The sequence below is a fragment of the Lycium ferocissimum genome, unplaced genomic scaffold, assembly GCF_029784015.1.
Source record: "Lycium ferocissimum isolate CSIRO_LF1 unplaced genomic scaffold, AGI_CSIRO_Lferr_CH_V1 ctg4898, whole genome shotgun sequence".
In the NCBI taxonomy this organism is placed as follows: Eukaryota; Viridiplantae; Streptophyta; class Magnoliopsida; order Solanales; family Solanaceae; genus Lycium; species Lycium ferocissimum.
This window is the reverse complement of record NW_026725808.1, coordinates 3,282-23,156: the sequence shown is the minus strand read 5'-3', so window position 1 is coordinate 23,156 and position 19,875 is coordinate 3,282. Positions and strand designations below refer to the sequence as shown.

The 19,875-nt window shown below is 34.9% G+C and overlaps 1 protein-coding gene across 1 annotated transcript; it reads right to left on the bottom strand.

Moving 5' to 3' along the window:
• Positions 1 to 18,094: 18,094 nt before the first annotated feature.
• Positions 18,095 to 19,595, bottom strand: LOC132044581 (uncharacterized). The gene is made up of 5 exons (XM_059435077.1): positions 19,370 to 19,595; positions 18,855 to 19,243; positions 18,567 to 18,755; positions 18,280 to 18,499; positions 18,095 to 18,210 (listed from the first exon to the last, which is right to left on the bottom strand). The coding sequence occupies exons 1-5, from the start codon at positions 19,593 to 19,595 to the stop codon at positions 18,095 to 18,097; spliced, it is 1,140 nt and encodes a 379-aa protein (XP_059291060.1).
• Between the last annotated feature and the right edge of the window lie 280 nt (positions 19,596 to 19,875).

The window sequence follows — 19,875 nt, the reverse complement described above, 5'->3', positions numbered from 1 at the left end:
TGCATCCCCATAGTCTGGCCCTGCTCGGGAGTCCGTACCCCCACTCGAGTCTGGGAACCACCTGGAGTAGTGGCACCCCCTACGGCATGCTGGCCATCAAGATGAAGAAGTACACGGGCCATGATATCCTGGAATGCCTGATCAGACATAGCATCGGGGTGAGTTAGGTCTGGCCTCTCACCTCCCCCAGCTACCTGTGCTCTCTAGGGCTGACGCTCTGGAGAAGCTGAACGTACTTGCCTCTGTCCAACCATAGGGGCCCCACCCCTAGCCAGTGCAACTCCACGGCCTCTAGCTCGGCCCGGCGACTCGCGTGTGCTGCTCGTCCTTCGGTGCCTGGCCGTGAGCGGCCAGGCTCGAACACCTTGTCCCCTTACGATGGTAGTGCATGTCCTCACCATCTATAAGAGAACATACCAATTAAAAAAAGCCAGATACCAATTTGAATAAAGTAGCACGAAGGAATGAAAGAAGGTGAAATTTCCTAAATGTCCCGTAGCCTCTCGCAGATAAGTACGTAGCTCATGGTACCAATCTATAAGACTCTAATAGACATGCTTTGGTACTCATAGACCGGGTAATCCAGGGCTCTGATATGAACTTGTCACACCCGAACTAGGGGAATCGTGCGGGCACCTACCATTTCCCACCTCAATAGGCGAACCCTTTCCCAAATCATTCATTCACCCATAATAAATTAATCAAGGCACTCAAATATAAGTCTCAAACATAGATAATAATAAGCATAGTGAATAAGTGCAGAAATAATACAACAATCCCAAGGAATCTGGTCTAAGGCCGTACAAGAGCCACTACTACAAATATTATAAGTCTAAATATGAATAGATGTCTGATAATAGAATACTGTCTCAGAATATAAAATTAAAACAAGTAGCTAAGAAAAGGCATCCAAGCAGCGAATCCATCCAAATGCTCACCCTGGAATACACGTCAGACGGCCTCAGGACTCAGTCACAGGGCGCAGAAGTTGATCCAGTCACAAACTCTGCACTCAGAAAGAATGCAGCAAGGTAGAATTAGTACAACAACACGTACTGAGTAGGCATCATAGGTTGACAACCGTTAGAAAATCATATATATAAGAAAGAGGTTGAAAAAGTAGGCATGCTCACAATCAGATAAAACTCAACACAATCCAATTACCGAATCCAGTACCAAACCAACAAGTCTAGTAAATCACCTCAAGTCCACTATAAATCCAATCCACATCTCAAGAACTACTATCAAGTACGCGTATCACCAAGAATCAATCACAAGTCCGAAAACAATGCCAACAATAAATATGAGATGAATGCAATGCATATGCAATGATACACACACGCATCAACTCTCTAGAATCAATCACGTGGAGGCGAGCTAACAGCTCACAATAACCAACAGCAGAATAGAACACAATAAGGCAACAAGCCCTAAATCACAACAACACCAACCTAAGTCTTCCATCCCAACTTCATACCCAAAGGTTTACAAGCTTTCTCCAACAATCACTAACTATACATATAATCCACTAACCGAAGTCTAACCGAAAGGTAAGCCATAACTTACCTGGAAAGCTGAACAAGAGCCTCAAACCGTCACACCTTGGCCTTGCCTCTTCGTAACGCCTCCAAGTACACAAAGTCTATTCATAACGAATTCTATATTAAAAACCATGAATAATGACACCCATATTGTTGTACTTCTAGCTAGGTCAAATTCTAACCCAAGGTAATTGGGGAAACGGGAAATTGAAATACGGAACATACAATTCAAGCTCTAGGTGATCAAGCCCACTAATCATTTGCTAAAACGACTTAAGATTAAGCCTAATACGGATTTAAAGCAAAACCCTCAAATTTGGGTATTAATCCTAATTCTTCAATCCTCACATTAACCATTAATAATGGACGAACCAAGCTTACCAACAAGGAATTCATCAAATTCTATGGTTATTCTAGTCAATTTTACCACCAATTTCTATATTAGAAGTCTAAGCCCATTTCAAGAATTTTAACATAAGACTCATCTTCTCTATCTAGATTCTAGTGATGCTAGGCATGGAATAGGAATCTAGGAAGGCAAATGACAAGGGCTAGGGTCATAGATCTTACCTCTAAGAAGAATTAGTCCACAAGTAGCTCTATTTCCTCAAGAGTGCTTAGAAAAGTGATGAGAAGAAGTGATAAGGTTTAAGGGTCTTAAATTGAGAAAAGGAAAAATAATTCTACTCGACTACGGTTGCAGCGGTCAAGGGGACCGCTGCAGTGCAGGCGCTACGGCGCCCAGATGGCTCGCAATGGCGGCCTGTACTAAAATCATCAGGCCGCTATAGTGGCAAGCATACCGCTACGGCGACTAGTCATTAAATCCTTCAGTCCGCTATAGCGGTCTCCCAAGCGCTATAGCGGGACCGCTACGACGATTATAGTACCGCTGCAGCGCCTGCACCAGAACCAGAACGTTCTGGCTTAGACCAATCTCAACTCAAAATTCGACTATCACCCAAGGCCCCACAGACACTAAAAAAACATGCAAACACACATAAAAACATGCTACGAACTTACTCGTGGCCTCAGATTTCCCAATGGAGGTCTAATTGACCAAGTCAACCCCCAATGGCTTAAAGCCAAGTTCCCAACCCAAGTTCCAAAATGCTTCCAATTGCATTGGGAACTGAATCAAGCACACGACCAAGTCATTAATTACTGTCCGGACCTCTCATAATCGACGAAAATTCGAAAAAAGTCTGTTTACTCAAAAGTCAACTTTGGGTCAAACCAATTCCACTTTGAGGCCCAAACCTCCATAAGTCACTCTAAAGCCCGCCCGATGACCAAGGAGAAGGGTCAATAGGGGTAAAAGGGTCATTAGCACTATAATGACCAATCGGGTCGTTACACTCAACCTCTCTGGCTCATATTGATTCACTTACAACGCATCCTAACATGAAAGTACATGGTGTAACAGTCATATTTCAAAATAAATACTATGTCTTTATCTTTTGTCAGGTCCAAGTTTTTGATAAATTGATTCGAGTTCCTATCCGTTCTAACGATATCATGCATTGTTTTGCCTAATTTCAACTAAGTCTTAACCATATGCGTTTCAATAATACAAGCATCTTTACAAATACATGTAAAATGTAAACATGAGAAAGTAAAAGCGTAATAGACTGGTGGGCCTACCAAGCCCACATTTTCACCCATAATTAGGCCTTCGTATTGCGGTTGTACTTGATCTAACACAAGTGTGGGGCCTTTGGCCTAAAAGGAATCGGCAAAAAATAGAAATGTCCCAGTTGGGCTCATGGCAATAGTATCATGGAAAGAAGAGGAAAAAGAGGAACTATGGTTAGAGGGTATCTATCCTTAATAACTATTTAACAAGGAATTTAACAAATGGGCAAACATTCAAGCATATCTTAAAGGGAAGAAGATATATCACTATGTAGAGACATATACCAGCAATAAGGTGTAGCTAAAAGAATATGTGACCATAGCAGGTCCAATGTAACAAGTCAACATTAACAAGTCCAACAAATTCAGCCCAATGAAGGAAAATAAAGGGGAAGGAAGAAGATCTTGGCCCATTTAGTAAAAACACATTATTCTAAGCAGCAGGATATGCCTTGAGTATATGTGACATACAACCTTTGTATACCACAGTATCCAAAAGATGTATACTTCTGCATACTCATAGCATATAATCTTTGAGGATATATATATATATATACATACATACATACATACACACACACGCTGAATCATCCTGATATACACAAAATATATGTTGATATACAAAAGATATACCCTTCGTATACTCGAGGTATACAAGATGTGTATACATTTTTGCTTTCACAATATATATCTGATATATAACTCCATTAAAACATCATCAAGAACATAATAATAGGAACAGTAGGGAAGAGGATACATCCGTGAGATTTTCATAACATGCATATATACCATCTCTTGACACTCAATACCATGCCATAGTCAAATTTTAAGCCATGCACATTTTAGAGAAACAACAAACAAATAGCTTGTATCTATCTTTTAAGTGTGGTCGAAAGAAAAGGAGAAAGAGCTTACTTCAATGCGAAACACAGAGGGCAAAAGTTCACAAGAAATGACTAATTTGCACAGGTGAGATTTGCTTCAACAAAACATGGTTTGGGACATCACTCATACTCAAATATTTACCCTTTAACATGATCTCTTAAGTAGTCAAATAGGAGCATGCAAGAAGGCATTGTATCAAAGACTCAAGTTCATCCTCATGCATCGAATATTGATATTCCTACATACCTCAGGGGATGGGGAAAAGGAAGTGAGGAAGACAATGGCACTGGTGGTCATTTTTCTTATTTATAAAGGGGAAACTAAACATAACACTTTATAACATAAGTCTCAGATTTTATTTAAACATTCATGGCATCTAACGCCCTTCTATAACAACAATCAATCATTTATATATAATGGGAAAATAGATTCATTTAGATCCAATATGCCCTCTACTCATTTTTTTAAAAACCCAGAACACACAGTCATGATTTCAGTTAAACCGGCAACCCTTAATCCCATGCTTATTTTCAAATATGCATCACACTTATCCTAACAAACACACATCACCCTAATTAAGTCCACTCACACCCTCACTGTGAGCTGATTCATTTGAATATTATCAGAAGCAACATGTGATTTTCAAAAAAAAAAAAACATAAAGGTTTTAAAATGACTCGACAAGATTACATGAAGGTTCAGTCATGGGGTATTACTACAAGTGAGATCAGCAGAACACTAATAAGAGAAAGGCAAGACATATGCAGATTCAAACATAAACAAACTTACTCTTAACTAGTCCAAGTTTCTTGATTTTGAATCATTTTTGGTTATCAAACTAGACTAACAGGTTTCAAACATTTAGGAAACACATATCTCCAACAAACGGAGCTCATTTCTTCCTTTAAAAACAAGACAACAGTCTCTCAAAGTTCTCATTTTTTCTAATTGTTCAGACCTTGAAGGTCCCATGACTCTGTGATTTGATAGAAAGGAACTCCAGCAATCTAGAGTAATTAGTACTGGGCTGAGTGGGTACTCAAAGCCTTTCCTGCACTCTTAACCCTAGGATAGCACTTCCCACCTCTTTATAAGTCAAGTGACAGCCTCCTAAGTCTTTTCTATACTTAAGGTGGTTATTGACAACCTGCTTGACATCCCTATCTCTTGATTAAACACTTAATGGCAGAAAATTTCAACATACAAGCAGTTATAAGACTCCTTGTCACAGCCATTTTATAGATGCAACTTGAATCCAAATCTAAGTCAATGAGAAGATGCATACATATAATAATCATGTGATGGGGTTTCAAGTATATGTTAGTCTAAAATAAGGCATAAGACGTGCTAATTTAAACTACACCTAACTCTGATTAGATTCATTTTCCAGAGATAAGTCTTGTTAACCCATTATTGCCATGTTAATCATATCACAAAACAACAGGGATCATGCTCAGTTTCATGCCAACCTTATAGTTCTATTGTCATTATTTTAGCTGAATCAAACAGTGTCTTCTAACATAGTGTGTTTGAACCAGGTTCAATTAAAGAACCAGATGAATATGCCAACCAATCATGAGTGTACACAAACTAGACCATGCCTTTTTATAACTTAAATCAAATGCAATCAACATATGCACACTATAAGTACCATAACTCAAGCAAGATTAGACTAACCAACATGAGGGTGGCACAGATTAGCACAACTGAACCATTTTAACCATCACCGAATATGCATATAGACCAAAACTAATATAGTTCAACCAAATTGCAACCATAAAGCAGGATACCTAGTTTACACAAACAATACATAATCAAATAGACATTATCCACCCCATCATGAATGTACTTAAGCTGATCAAACTTTTTTTTTTTTTTAAGCTTAACTAATCCATGCTTAATACAAGTTCATAAATTTAAGGCAGGGTGACTCATATGCTATCCATTGAACTAAACTAATTAGTTTGTATGTTAACACAGATCCATAACTCATGGTAAACTAACTCTTATGCTAATATGTTGGACTATTCTAATTAATCCATTATTAACATATATAAAAAGACTAACTAAACATGACAACCCTAATTATTCACTAATACTAACAACAAATGAACTAATCTAGCAATTAACAGGCAGAAACAAATAAACGCATAACCACATAGCAAATAACACAAAAAGCTACTACGAATAAAATGAAAGGAAGGAAATTTACCTTTCTTGTGTGCAGCCTCTTGTCGAGAGTTGGAGTTGGAGATCCTTTGAGACTTTTGTATGTGTGTGTTAATCGAGAGTGGGGTTCTTTATATGGAACCCCCAAACCCTGAAAATTTTGCTTCAATTTCGATGTAGGACTTTCAAATTTGTAATGGATTCCTCTTGAATCTGTGTAAATCAACATAAACCAATGAAAATCAAAGCTTTTTGGCAAGCAACAAGACAAAGTCCATTAAGGACTTGGTCCTTGTTGTGAAGAAAAAGAAAGGAAAGAGAAAATGGGTTGGACCTTTGTGTGGTGGCGTACCAAATGTGAGCGGGTAGGAGAAATTAATGCTCTTACCCAAAATAAGCAAACACAACTTTGAAAAAGCAAATTGGCCTGTGATTTTGCCATTTTCAGCATTGATGACCGAAGAAAGAGAGAGGAAGCATGTAGCGACTAGGTTTTCTATTAGATACCCTTGTCAAAAAATGAAAAAATGAGGGTTTTTTTTTTGGTGTATTACACACTTAAAAGTGTGTTGGGACGGATCGTGGTGATGACGAAGTGGGCTTGTAGCCGAACTTCGTTGTCTTCCACGAAATTAAGTGAACAAATGGCCAACGGTGCAAATCTAGTTATAATCAAAATTGTAACTTTAAATCAATCATTTCAATTATAGCTGAATTAAAACGTAGAAGCTAACTAATCATTTCAATTGTGATCACACTTAACACATAAATTTATTTGATAATTCAATTTAGCCATATTTAAAGTAATTGCCATTAAAGTCAAATAATTGAGGCGTAATTGATTATTTTTTCAATTAATAAAGTTTCTTGATTTAACGGAGTATAATACCGATCAATTGGTCATTAATGGTTTTTAAAAAATTAATTAAATAATTGTTTTCACCATTTGAATTAAAATCTTGATAAATATGTTTCAAAATTATAGGAAATATACAAAATGCATAGGATGATATACAATAATATACTTGATGATATTTTGCCAAATAAAATGGCAAAATGTCACCGAAATAATTTTGTAAAATCATTTTCGCCTTGTAAAATGCATATTTCAGTCCATCTGTGACTCAAGAACTTTGAATAATTAACTAAAACTATTGGAGGGCAAAAATTAGCTGTCAATACCCGATTCTTGTCTATATTTTTCCATCCTTCTTGAACATTGATTATCAATTATATATTGTTTGTTAATCATCAAAATTTCATGAGATCTTGAATTGAGATCCAGATCAAAGTAGCTCAACAAACATCAACGTTTCTATCACCTAGGGGAGGAGAATTGTGTGGCCAATGCTCTTAGACAGTGGTCTATGGGGACTTTGTCTTATGTGTAAGAAGGAGAAAGGGTGATGGCAAAGATAGTACATTAGTTAGCAAGTCTTGGAGTTTGACTCATAGACTTCAAGGAAAAAATGTTGTTGGTAAAAATAGGGCCAAGTCATCATTACTAACAGAGATAAAAGAGAGGCAACATGATGATCCCTTCTTATTACAATTGAAGGAGGGGATTCACAAGCACAAGAACACAATATTTGCACTTTGGGTGAATGATGGTATGTTGAGGTACCGAGCTCATTTGTGTGTTCCGATGTTAATGGGATCTGAGATAGAATAATGGTGTGTTGAGCTGCCTTGATCTCAATATTGATTCTTGAACTAATAGAGTTTTGATGATTGACAAGCATTGTACAAGTGATGATCTATGTACAAGGAATAATGAAAAAAAGAGGTAAAAGAACTAGGTCCTTGATAGATCTTCAAAATGAACTGGTGAAGTAGGCAGCACAGATGCATGATTGCTAAGAGTACTACGTCCTTTGGACAAGAGTTGAAGACTATTTGGTCTATGAAAAAGAAGTAGTTCCATATGCCGACAACATGAAACCTCGGAGAATTGGGATTAAGGCATAATCCAATTTTACAGGGAACGGGAGTTCAAGACATGGAAATATTACCATAATTGAACACATGAAATTCAGTTGGGATTAGTGAAGAAGATGTCTTACGCGTGAGTCAAATCCAAGTCAAACAACGATTAGTTTCAAGCAACTAATTGAACCAAGTTTTGGTTGGATTGGAAGAACTACAAGTGGTTATTCTACTTCTATATAAAGGATTGCATTGATGCTTCGAAACTTATCACAATGAGAGAGACTTGAGAGATAGAGTAAGATCTATAAGAGAGTCTACCATAAGAACAAAAGAAATAAAGCAACGTCAAAGAACCTGGTCCTATCAAGATTTATCAATACTGTTCTTGAGTTATAATAGTTACATTTGTGTGATCTAAAACTAGATTTTGATTACATTCATAGTGAAGTGTAGTAGGTGTTTTTTTGTAGGATACTTCAGTGACTAGATAGAGTCATTTAAGAAGTTTGTGAGAGCACCAACAATTGAGGGAATTGTTGAGGATTGGGATAGGGGTTGTTAGAGTCTGTTTCTTAGGTGTACAAGTCGCTGTAAGCTCAAAAGCTGCTTGTGTTATAGTGGAGAGTTTGGGAAAATCCTACTGAAAATAGGTCGTGATTTTTCCTCCCTTGAGCAAGGAGTTTATCACGTGAAAATACTTGTGTTGATTTAGTACTCCGCACTTTAACTTCGTGCATAGTTGCTGAAAGAACCAAGTTCTTTCAGTACATAGGTCACAATAAACAAACAATTGATACTAAAGCAAGTCCTTTGAATAAAGGCTAACACTTTAAAAGACTATGGCTACACCTCCAGAAGTTCAAGAAGGGAAATCAACAACACAACCATCATGCTTTAGTGACAAATATTATGGCAGGTAGAAAGAAAGGATGCGAGACTTTATCATTGGATAGGACCGAGATCTATGAGATATTATACAAAAAGGTCCAAAAATCTCTCGTTGCAACTGGAAAAATCTCACTTAATTGATCTTATTAAATCGCTCCTTTTGATCCTTCCAAACAATAGTATTGGCATTGGATCCATACATGACGTCGTTTGAGATAGAATTTGCAATTCATGAGTGCACTATCGCATTGCACTTCTCATATAATTCAGGCAAATTCGCCTTGAACTTCTGCTTCTTGCAGGTCTCATTGACAAACCCCAATTTGTCCTTCCAAGAAGAGAAATCTTCATAGTTCTGCTCCAAAAGCCATAATTCTCAATTCTAATCAGCTGTATTGAGATAAGCACTGAACCTGGAGTGTCCGATGGTTGAAGATACAATACATGATTGTGATCAATTTCCCTCATAGTTGCAAGCCTCAAGCTTCAAGCTTCAAAAAATTTCAAACAATTAGATCCCAGATGTCATATAGAAGACTGAGTTCATTCTAGATCGTATGCTCTGATATCATGCTAAAATTAGTACATGCAATATTTGCTTACTGTATGTGGAATAAGTAGCAAATGAAGTGCAATGGAAACAATGAAGAAGAGAGATCTAGATATTTCCAAATAAATCAATTGTTTAATTCATTACAAGAAGGTCTATTTAGATACATGTGTTAACCGACTGTCTAAGCTAATCAATCAAGATTAAGCTGTTAACTACAATCTAACACCCTAACAAATTAAGTTACAACTAAAATAGCTGGAGCCCACATGCTAACTACCATTCTGCATAATTCAACTCAACAATCACTACAATTTTCTAAAAATATCTAAGCGGGTACTACTCTCTTTAACGAGAAATAAAAAATAAATTAGTCATTCTGTTTAATGCTAATAAATTTTTTATTTAATGTGCGTGCCAAATTAAAATTAACAGAAATTATTAGTAGCCGCTGGGTGGTATTACGTGTTCAGATACAACAACACAGAAATAAACATATACATAGATATAGTACTACAATATTCGTCTTACTAAGACATAACTTAAACACATTCAAAAGTTCTGATATCAAGCAATTAATGGTATGTATCTAGCCGAAAACTCATTTTCTCCTTACTTTATTTTCAATCGTTTCTTCCTCTTTTTCAGAAAGATGCAACTAGTTTTATTTCACTCACAAAACTTAAAAGCTAAGGGTAAAATGTTTAACTTAAGAGGATGTTAACATTATTTACTCAATGGATACTGCAAGTATTGAAAGAAAATGAGAAACCTAGAACTGCAGCAAATCGTGGGTACTTGGTATTTGAATTATGGATAAATAATAGGTCGGTCATTAGTCATTACACTGTTTCTTTTTAATTTTTGGGTCGACCCGAGGTAGGGAAAGACGCAGGAGAACATGGGTCACTTTTTGAAATTTGGATTTATGGATAAAAAAAAGTTTAAGTCTTTGCAATTTCTGTTGGGTGGTCCATAGTGATGTAAAACATAATCTTTTGGGTGGTCCCCAATGATGAAACAACAAAACAAGTGGTAAATGCAGGGCTGTTGTCGGTTAATCGAAAAATGGATCCAAACTAAAAATCGAACCAAATCAATTAAATAGATTAATATTTTTTATTTGAGCCCGTTTAATTTTATTAGAAAAAATCCAACTAAACCCACAAATTATATAAATAAATTTTATAATTTTATATATTACAATCTATTAAAATTTATAAATAATTTTATATACTTTCGCATCAAAGTTGTATTTTTACCATTTGTTTTACTACAAATAGGCCAATAGTCTTTAGCCTTAAGTTAAGTTCATTTCTTAAAGGTAAACATGAAATCCAAGACGATTTAAGAAAAGAACAAGATGAATGTCAACTTCATAAATAAATGACGTAACTTAAATCTATTCTTATTTCTCTGTTTCTATTCAACTGATTCCAAAGACTTCATAGTCAACAGAATTAATAATGTTAGCACGTATAATTCTAGCTGCTTACTAGATGTACTTTTTGTATCACATACTCCCTCTGTTTCAATTTATGTGAATCTATTTCCTTTTTAATCCGTGCCAAAATGAATGATCTCTTTCCTAATTTGGAAATAAATTCACTTTATGAAATGATTTACAGCCACATAAATATTTAAGACTTATTTTGAACCACAAGTTTCAAAAGTCTTCACTCTTTATTAAATATCGTGTCTAGTCAAATGGATTCACATAAATTAAAACGGAGGGAGTACTATTTTATTATCTATACATGATACCATTAATCGGCACGAATCGCACGGTAAGATGATACTGCAGAGAAATTTTTACTAGGTTAATAACCCCGGCAAGGAGGTTGTCCAACTCAGAACAAGTCCAAAACAGCGCTAAGGCCACCTCGGCTCAACAGGCACACAAACAGGACCACTGCCTAAATTTAACAGTCTGCCTGGGTTATTCTTTGCCTGACCTTAGTATCATCTTTGGTGAATCCTGGCTAATTAAAGCATTTTCACCATAATACCTAGTAATCTAGTGTGATATAGTCCAATACAAGATGTTTTAGCCTGTTATCTAGGCTAAATATAAATATGTAAATTAAAATGTAAATCAAAATAAAACAAAAATTACCTAATGGACAGAGATTGTGCTAAGCAGAGATGAAGATATAGTAAACAACAAACTTTTTATTTATAGAGAGAGTATTTTTATAAGTAGAGAGAAGGGGGTCTGTGAAAACCTGCCTTCTCTTTGAACTAAATGATCCTTTTATAACTGATCAATGCGAATACTTACAAAATAAAAAGGTCGACAAGTGGCCAACAAAGTTAAGCACCATTGTGGATGCTTTTACAAAGTAAAATACAGATACTTCCTAGAAAAAAGAAAAGTGCAATGATTAAAAGGAAGAAAGAAAGAAAATAAAGTAAAATGATTACAAAAAAGAAAATAAAACTTGCTTTGTTAAAGCAAAAGTGTCTGTTATAAAAGCCTTCGTTTGCTTTTCGGCTTTATTGCTAACTATGTCCGTCTATCACTTCATCTTGTCTTTCCCTTTGTCTTTTGTGGAGGTGGAAGATGCTTCCTGTTGGCTTTCGAATTGAGCCATGAATTGTGTAAAATCCTCACTATTAGGATCTTGAGATTCGTCTGCTAAACATGTCTGTGCTTCATTTACATCATCATCTACATCATTATTTTCATTATCTGTGGTATTACCAAGTGATGCCACAGATATATCCGAAGGAATTTCAATGTTCAAATTTTTTATTAATTCTTTCTTAAATTCCTCCATGTAGGTAGCTATCATTTCATCTTTGGATATAACTCCTTGTTTCATCTAGATCCTTCTAGCAATATGCTGGAAGGGACTGGGAATTTCCCTTTGTTTGGAATTAATTAAGTCTCTATAACTGGCTATAGTAGTCTCAATTTAGTCTATCAACTCTTGTCCAGGAATAGTTCCATCAGCAGATTTATGTATTAATTTCTTCCAGAATTTTGTATAAAAAATTCTTGTCACGACCCAACCGGAGGGCCATGACGGGTACCCGAAGCCAACCTACCGAGCACCTCCTAACATCCTTCTCATAATCATATCTAGGTGGACCACATGGCTAACTCATATTTACCATAACTTATAAGAGACACGAGTAACCAATATATGCACAGTTATATAAACATCATCGACTATGCCCATATATACAAGCTGACAAGGCTGCCAAAATGATATATAAAATATAACCTTATGAGGTTATGGGACATCTAACTATGAACATCTGTCTACGAGCCTCTACCTGGAGTATATAATATCATAAAGACGGGACAAGACCCCGCCATGCCCAAGTATATACACAAAAGAATAATACCAGCTAAACTGCAGCTCCAGATCAAATGGACCACTTCTATGCAATCGCTGACGAAGCAGCCTAGGGGTCTGGCCCGTCTCTCTGTCTACCTGCCGACATGAACGCAGCGTCCACAAACAAAAGGAAGTCAGTATGAATAATGTACTGAGTATGTAAGGCATGAATAACAACATAATAAGAGATATGGAAAATAACATGAGATAAGAGAAATAATCTGTACATATGAATGTCTCTTAAGGCGGATGTCATGCATGCTTAGCTTTAAAAAAAATAAAAAAATCTTATACATACATATATATAGTATACTGCCCGGCCATATAGGCGTGGTGTTATCATCATATCATCATCATCTCGCGTCCGGGATGATATCATAAGCTTCCCACTGCAGTGGTGTGCACATCTACGTGCCTACCTGGCTGACTATAGCGCGACGCGGTGTGAGAAAAATACATAATATATATAAAACATGCATGAGAGACCAAATAAAACGTTACAACTCTATCGGAGTGATGTAAGGTCGGTAAACCTCCGATTATCATTATGAAATATTCATCGTTGCTATATCTCACCTTGAAAGAATAACTACCATAAGATGAGATCAACAACAATGAATAAAGTCAATAATCATGGAACAAGTTCAATAAAATCATGAGAACCTCAAGAGCTATAAGCTTTGGTATCTTTAGGAATAGGATCATCACCATCATCATTATCATCATCATCATGGAGAACATTTATCAACAATATCATAGGAACTTTGAGAATTATGAGCTTCTAGCATTTCTAGGAATAGGGACATTATGGATATCATGTATAGGGTCACAACATAAGAATCATGCCTTAAGAAAGAAAAGGTTAGCCTTAACATACCTCGTAGTCTCCTTACTACTCCTTGCCTATCCTCTTGAGTTTGCAAATCTACATTCAAGATGGTTCACACTAAGTTTAGGTCGTTGAAACGCTTATAAGATCAAACTAGACTATTAGGTGAGCTAATAAAATTTGGGCAGCATCTCCCCTATATCACTTACTTCCATCAAATTCCAAAATAACTCCCAAACAACAATAACAACATCAGCAATACCATAGCCAAGAGATCTATATTCAAATTGAACTCAAATCAATCCCAACTTCTTTTCATAATCAATCCATAACAACAACTTCATCACAATCCCTTATACACTTGTATACAACACTTTCTCATTATCATTATTATTCCTCATAGTAGGATTATACTCATAACATACTAATAATTATAGCATAAGTTAATTTACAACTCAAAATATCATCAGATTCATATTTGAACTTTTCCTCCAATTCCCTCTCCTCTAATCTTAACATAACTACCAAATAAACTCATAAGCATGGAACTAAGATGAAATTTTACCTCAAAATTCAAGAACACTTCAATTCCAAGGTTACTCCACCTTAATAAATACTTACCCAAGCATCTTCAAGAAGAGGAGACAAGTGTAGACCTCACCTGGAAACCCTAACCACTTTGATCTTTGGTTTAGGCTTGGAAATATGTTGGAATATGTTTGGAGAAGTTTCTAAGGCTTTCTAGGACTTGGGGTTATGTTAAAATGAAATAAAATGAAGAGGGGATCATAGTTATAACATTCTGGAAACTCACCGCCTCAAATTTTACAAATTGCTGAATCGAATTACTGGCCGTAATTCAAATTACGGTTCGTAATTCATATCGTAATTTTTTATACAGACCATAACTCTCACTGTATTTCTTAGATTTGCAATCTGTAAATTGCATTGGAAATCTAACTTCCTGAACTTAATATTGTTCGATTCGCTTGATCTCGGAACCTTTAAATACCTGTCTAACACTTATTAAAAGTCTTCCTTCACCTTACAGGGGTATCATAGCCTCTCTGGAATCACATTAGTTTGCTTACCACAATGCGGAAATTTACAAGGTGTAACAATCCTGTTGAGACAAGGTATATTTTGTGGGGTATTACCCACTTCCACAGATCATTTCATGATCCAAGGGATAGAAAATTCAATGAAGAATTACATATTGGCAATTCCTTCAAAGAATGTAGTATTAGTTTCCAAAACTATAATTTTTGGAGAAACTTCAACCCATTCAGTATATAAACTTATAAAGGGTTCTGGTGAAATTTTCACAGTTGGATCGTAGTGGATACACCATTGACAAAACCAATTTGGAATGCCTTGTTTATAAACATTGGCACATATTTTTATAAACCATGAATGTTTATTATTAGGATTTTCATATAAAAAGACTTTATTAAAGCCTTCAGCATAATCCCAATAATTAAATTTAACTGAGATTTTTTTATCAGGATGAATATAATCCCTTTCCTTTAAAATACTTAATCCCCATTTAGTTGGAGAGAATATTTTTTATAATAATTTTGGAAAAGTTATAAAAAAATTTCTATAAGCATGATAGAAATGTTGAAATTCTGCTGATCCTAAAGAGGAAAGAACTAGCTCATAATTCATACGGTATATATAAGTAGTTGCAGCATATGACGCTGCATCAAAATGCCTTTGCATTATTTTCCAAGGTTCATCTCTCCATTAGAGGTCTTCATTTTCTATGAGGATTTTTAACTCTCTGTTGTCATTTTGTTCATATGAATCAGCATCCTCATGATCATCATCAGTGAGGCATTGGATTATGAAGGCGGCATATTATCTTTTTTCTTCAAGGATTCTATAAAATCCAAATATTGTTGATATGTGATTTCCTTCCTGCTATTACTGGAAGATCCTGCAATATTATTAGCTATTGGCTTTTTGTTACTCATTTGGGCAAGAACAGTGCCTTGGCCTATTCCTTTAGATGTTGTTCCTCTACCTCCCCGTCCTCTATTAGAGTTGGGGCTACATTGAGGCCTCATCCTGCAAATAAGATGAATAAGAGTTATGAACTCAAATATTCTCTTGTGAGAAAATCAGGGAGTCTATTATCTGTCCCTTTTTTATAACGAATTTCAAACCAAGTGGGGCTAATAATGCCTGCCATCTTGCAAAGATTTGTTTAGAAACATCATGCTTACAGTCTTTATTAAACATAAATTTAGCTGCTTGGCAATAAGTTTTTAACAAAAACTTTTGATTATATAAATCTCCTTAAAAATTAAGAACACATTTTACGATATCAAAAACTTCATTAGCCACAATAGCATAATTTTTCTGGCTGTTATTCCATTTACCAGAATAAAATTGGACCAAATATTCTTATTTATCATCTGAAGAATATTGTTTTAAAATTACTCAATATCCAATATCAGAAGCATCTGTTTCGATAATGTTTTTCCAATTAGGATTGGCTAAAGTGAGATAAGAAAAGTTATTAACCTTGTCCTTAATTTTATGAATTGCTTGGGTATGACTATCAGTCCATGGTTTTGGGATATTTTTTAATCTATTATATAAAATAGATGTATCTTTTGCCAAGTCTTTATAAAATGGTGAAATATAATTCAAGCTTCCAAGAAATCTTTGAAGCTGGGTTTTATCAGTAATAATATCAGGAAATTTAGAAGCAAATTCAATACTTCTATTGATGGGAATAATTCTTCCCTTTTCAATATTATGACCCAAAAATCTGACTTTTGTTTGAAAAAGAGAAATTTTTTGTTTGGATATAACTAGGCCATTTTGAATAATAATATTCTTGACTATATAAAGATGTTTGAAATGCATTTCTATAGTATTTGAAAATACTAAAATATCATCTACATAAACAATGATAAAATTGTTGTAAGGCATAACAATATCATTCATAAATTTTTGAAATTCTGAAGGGGCATTTTTTAATCCAAATGGCATAACATTCCATTCGAATTACCCAATAGAGACATTAAAAGCAGTCTTGTATTTATCTGCTTCGACAACTTGAATTTGCCAATATCCCGATTTTAAATCAAATTTAAAAAATATAATAGCATTATGGAGACGATCCAATAAATCATTTTTATTAGGAATCGGGTATCGAATCCATTTTAAAACATTATTAAGAGGTTTATAATTAATGACCAATCTAGGAACTTCACGTTCCTGCTCAACATGTTTATTAACATAAAAAGTTGTGCATGACCATAGAGATTTTGAAGATCTTATAATACCCTTTTGTAAAAGAGCAGAAGTCTCATTATTACATAATTCTAAATATTCATAATTCATTTGACAAGGTCTTGCTTTAGTAGGGATATTTTCTTCTGAAAAAATTTCTTCATATGGAAGAGTAACAATATTTTTTTTTCTCTCCCAAAAAGCATTAGGATGATCACTACAAATTTGTAATGAAAACTGATTTTTTAGAAAATCTATTTTTTGCTGTAATTTGGAATTTTGTAAAATCTCCTCAATATTAAGAGTATAAATCTCTTGTTTTAGAAAACTGACTTGTTGATGTTTATTCATCAACCTATCATTAATTTCATCCAAAATCCTTGAAAAAGGTTCAGTTATGAACTTAAATTCAATTGTTTTTCCTTCAAAGGTCCCTATAATACCTTGAGTATTCCATGTTTGGATAGGAAATTTTTTTTGAAAAAATAGGGTTCCCAAAATTATTTGATTGGAAATATCTTTTACCAACACAACTTTCTGGTATACAGACTTTGTCTTGGCAAATATAGTTTTGGGTAACTTAAAAGTAATTCTCATTTTCTGCCCATTAGCAGATCTAAGACTATGGATAGTTTTATGAAAATATTTTGAAGGAATTAGTCCTTTTTTAATACAATTTAAATCAGCTCCGTTGTTAACTAGAGCAAAGAAATTCTTTTTTGAAATTATAATCAATTAAAAGAGTAATTTTTATAAAAACTTTTGAGAAGTAATAATTTCTATATTTTTAAGAAACTCTCCTTCTTTGCTAGTATCTCCTTCCTCTCCCACAGCTAGATCTTCTATGGTGTTATCAACTGGAGTTTCTATAACTTGTTTTCCTCTTTCCTCAATTCTGGAGATCCTTTCATCTATAATTATATTATGTTTTTTGAGGGTGGAGATCTCCTGTTTGAGATTATCAATATCTTTTTTCCAAATCTTGAATTTTGGCTGGAGTACTTATTATATATCTCCTTTGTTGAAGAAGTTTTTTAACTTCTGACATGGTGTATGAACCTGTTGATTCCTGTATCTAAACATCAGTCTGCATTTCTGGTTCCTTGGGTGCTTCATTCACCTTATCAATGATATGATACCTAAGCTTTGGATCTTTAATAATTTTTAACAAATCCACAAGGTTATTGCCATCTACAACATTGATATTGGTATCTTGGAATTAGGAGAAGAGATTGTAGAATTCATCTTCTTCTATATTACCCTTGCTAGTATATGGTTGTCCCATTTGACATGGTGCACATTCTTCATCTGAACTGGTAGAGGTATAACTCTCATTTTCATGAACTCTAATATCTTCATTTGATGAAGAGTCCTCCGATTTGTCAGACTTAAAACCTGAATCTTCTGGTTCTAAATTTAATAAAAGTTTGTATAACGATTCTTTTTGGTCATCATCAATATCAAGGCTCTTAATCCTTTCCTTGAATTTACAATTTTTGTAATAATGACTAACTCTGCCACATTTATAATAGGTTTTTGGATTTAACATAATCCTTCCTCTTCTTGAATTCTTTTTTCCGCCTTGCTTTCTTTTGCAAGCGTTTCTCTTTCCATGCTTGGAAATCTTTATTCTTTTCCTTATGCCTATGAGGCGCCTTGGTCTGTGGAATATCCATACCAAATTGTCCATAAAATTCTCCTAATTGTTGTCTTTCATTCAGACCATGTCTCTTAATCTGCTAATTTAGCTTAATCTCATTGCATAAAGCTAAACCTTCCTGCATACATGTTCCTATTAACTTAACATAAGTGTAGCTATCCTAATTGATGCTAACTTCTCCTTTTCTAAGAGATTTTCTAACTCTTTCTGCAAATAGGGTGGGTAATCCATCTATAAATTTGGATTTCCAATGAGTGTTGTTGCACTCAGGTAATTCCATAACCCGACAAAGGAATACATCCTTGTACCACCTAAATGAAGTAAGGTTTTTGCATCTTAAATTCTGAAGCATGGTCCTAATGGTTTCGTTATTATCCGACCATCTTCCTGAAAAATGATCTATAATATTAATAACCAATAAATAAACAACATTTGGAACTATAACTGATTCTTGAGTTCCTTGCTCCCGTTTTATGGCATTCAGGATATTAGCACGCTGTTCTTGGGTTAAATAACCATCCCACCAACCTTTTAATTGGCCAATAAAACCAGCAATAATTATATCTGCAATATTTCGCTCATTATTTTTATTAGCCTTACAAGTCGTACTATACATCAACATTCTAGGTATGGTACAATAAATCTATCTTTCACTATAACCATATATGTTCCATTCATAGATCTCTTTACCACTATCACTGTTGGTAATAACATGTTCATGCTTCTCTAATAATATATCTTGAAGAGTAGGTCTAGGATAGTAATACATCCCTTGCACATGTTTATCAGCATAATATTCATCAATTTTATTGATATATGCTGCTACTTTGACCTTGTAATCCATATTAAGAAAATTACCATCATCCTCTGCTATTAAAGGATGGATGTGTAGACCTTTGAATTTTTCATCGAGCATTTGCTCTAATTCTAAAAAAGGTTTTAATTTAAAATCTTTGATTTCAGGTGGAGGTTGTATACTTGGAGTAGTAACAACTTCCTGCTTCTTTGTCACGACCCAACCGGAGGTCCATGACTGGCACCCGGAGCTAACCCACCCGGGCACCTCCTGTTGTACATCCACATTCACATTTAGGTGAGCCACATGTCCTACTCATGATTTCTATACATCAATAATATAGATCTCATTGGGCAAAGACACTTCTATAAGATCTCATTAGGCAAAGACACTTCTATAT

Bases quoted from the DNA above. Each gene is read 5' to 3' on its own strand.
- LOC132044581 (XM_059435077.1), bottom strand. From the start codon at position 19,595: ATGCTCGATGAAAAATTCAAAGGTCTACACATCCATCCTTTAATAGCA. The intron at 18,756-18,854 runs GTTAGCATCAAT...CTAAATTAGCAG, and splicing joins AATCTCTTAGAAAAGGAGAA to ATTAAGAGACATGGTCTGAA. The intron at 18,500-18,566 runs GTTAAATCCAAA...TGTAAATTCAAG, and splicing joins TCAAGAAGAGGAAGGATTAT to GAAAGGATTAAGAGCCTTGA.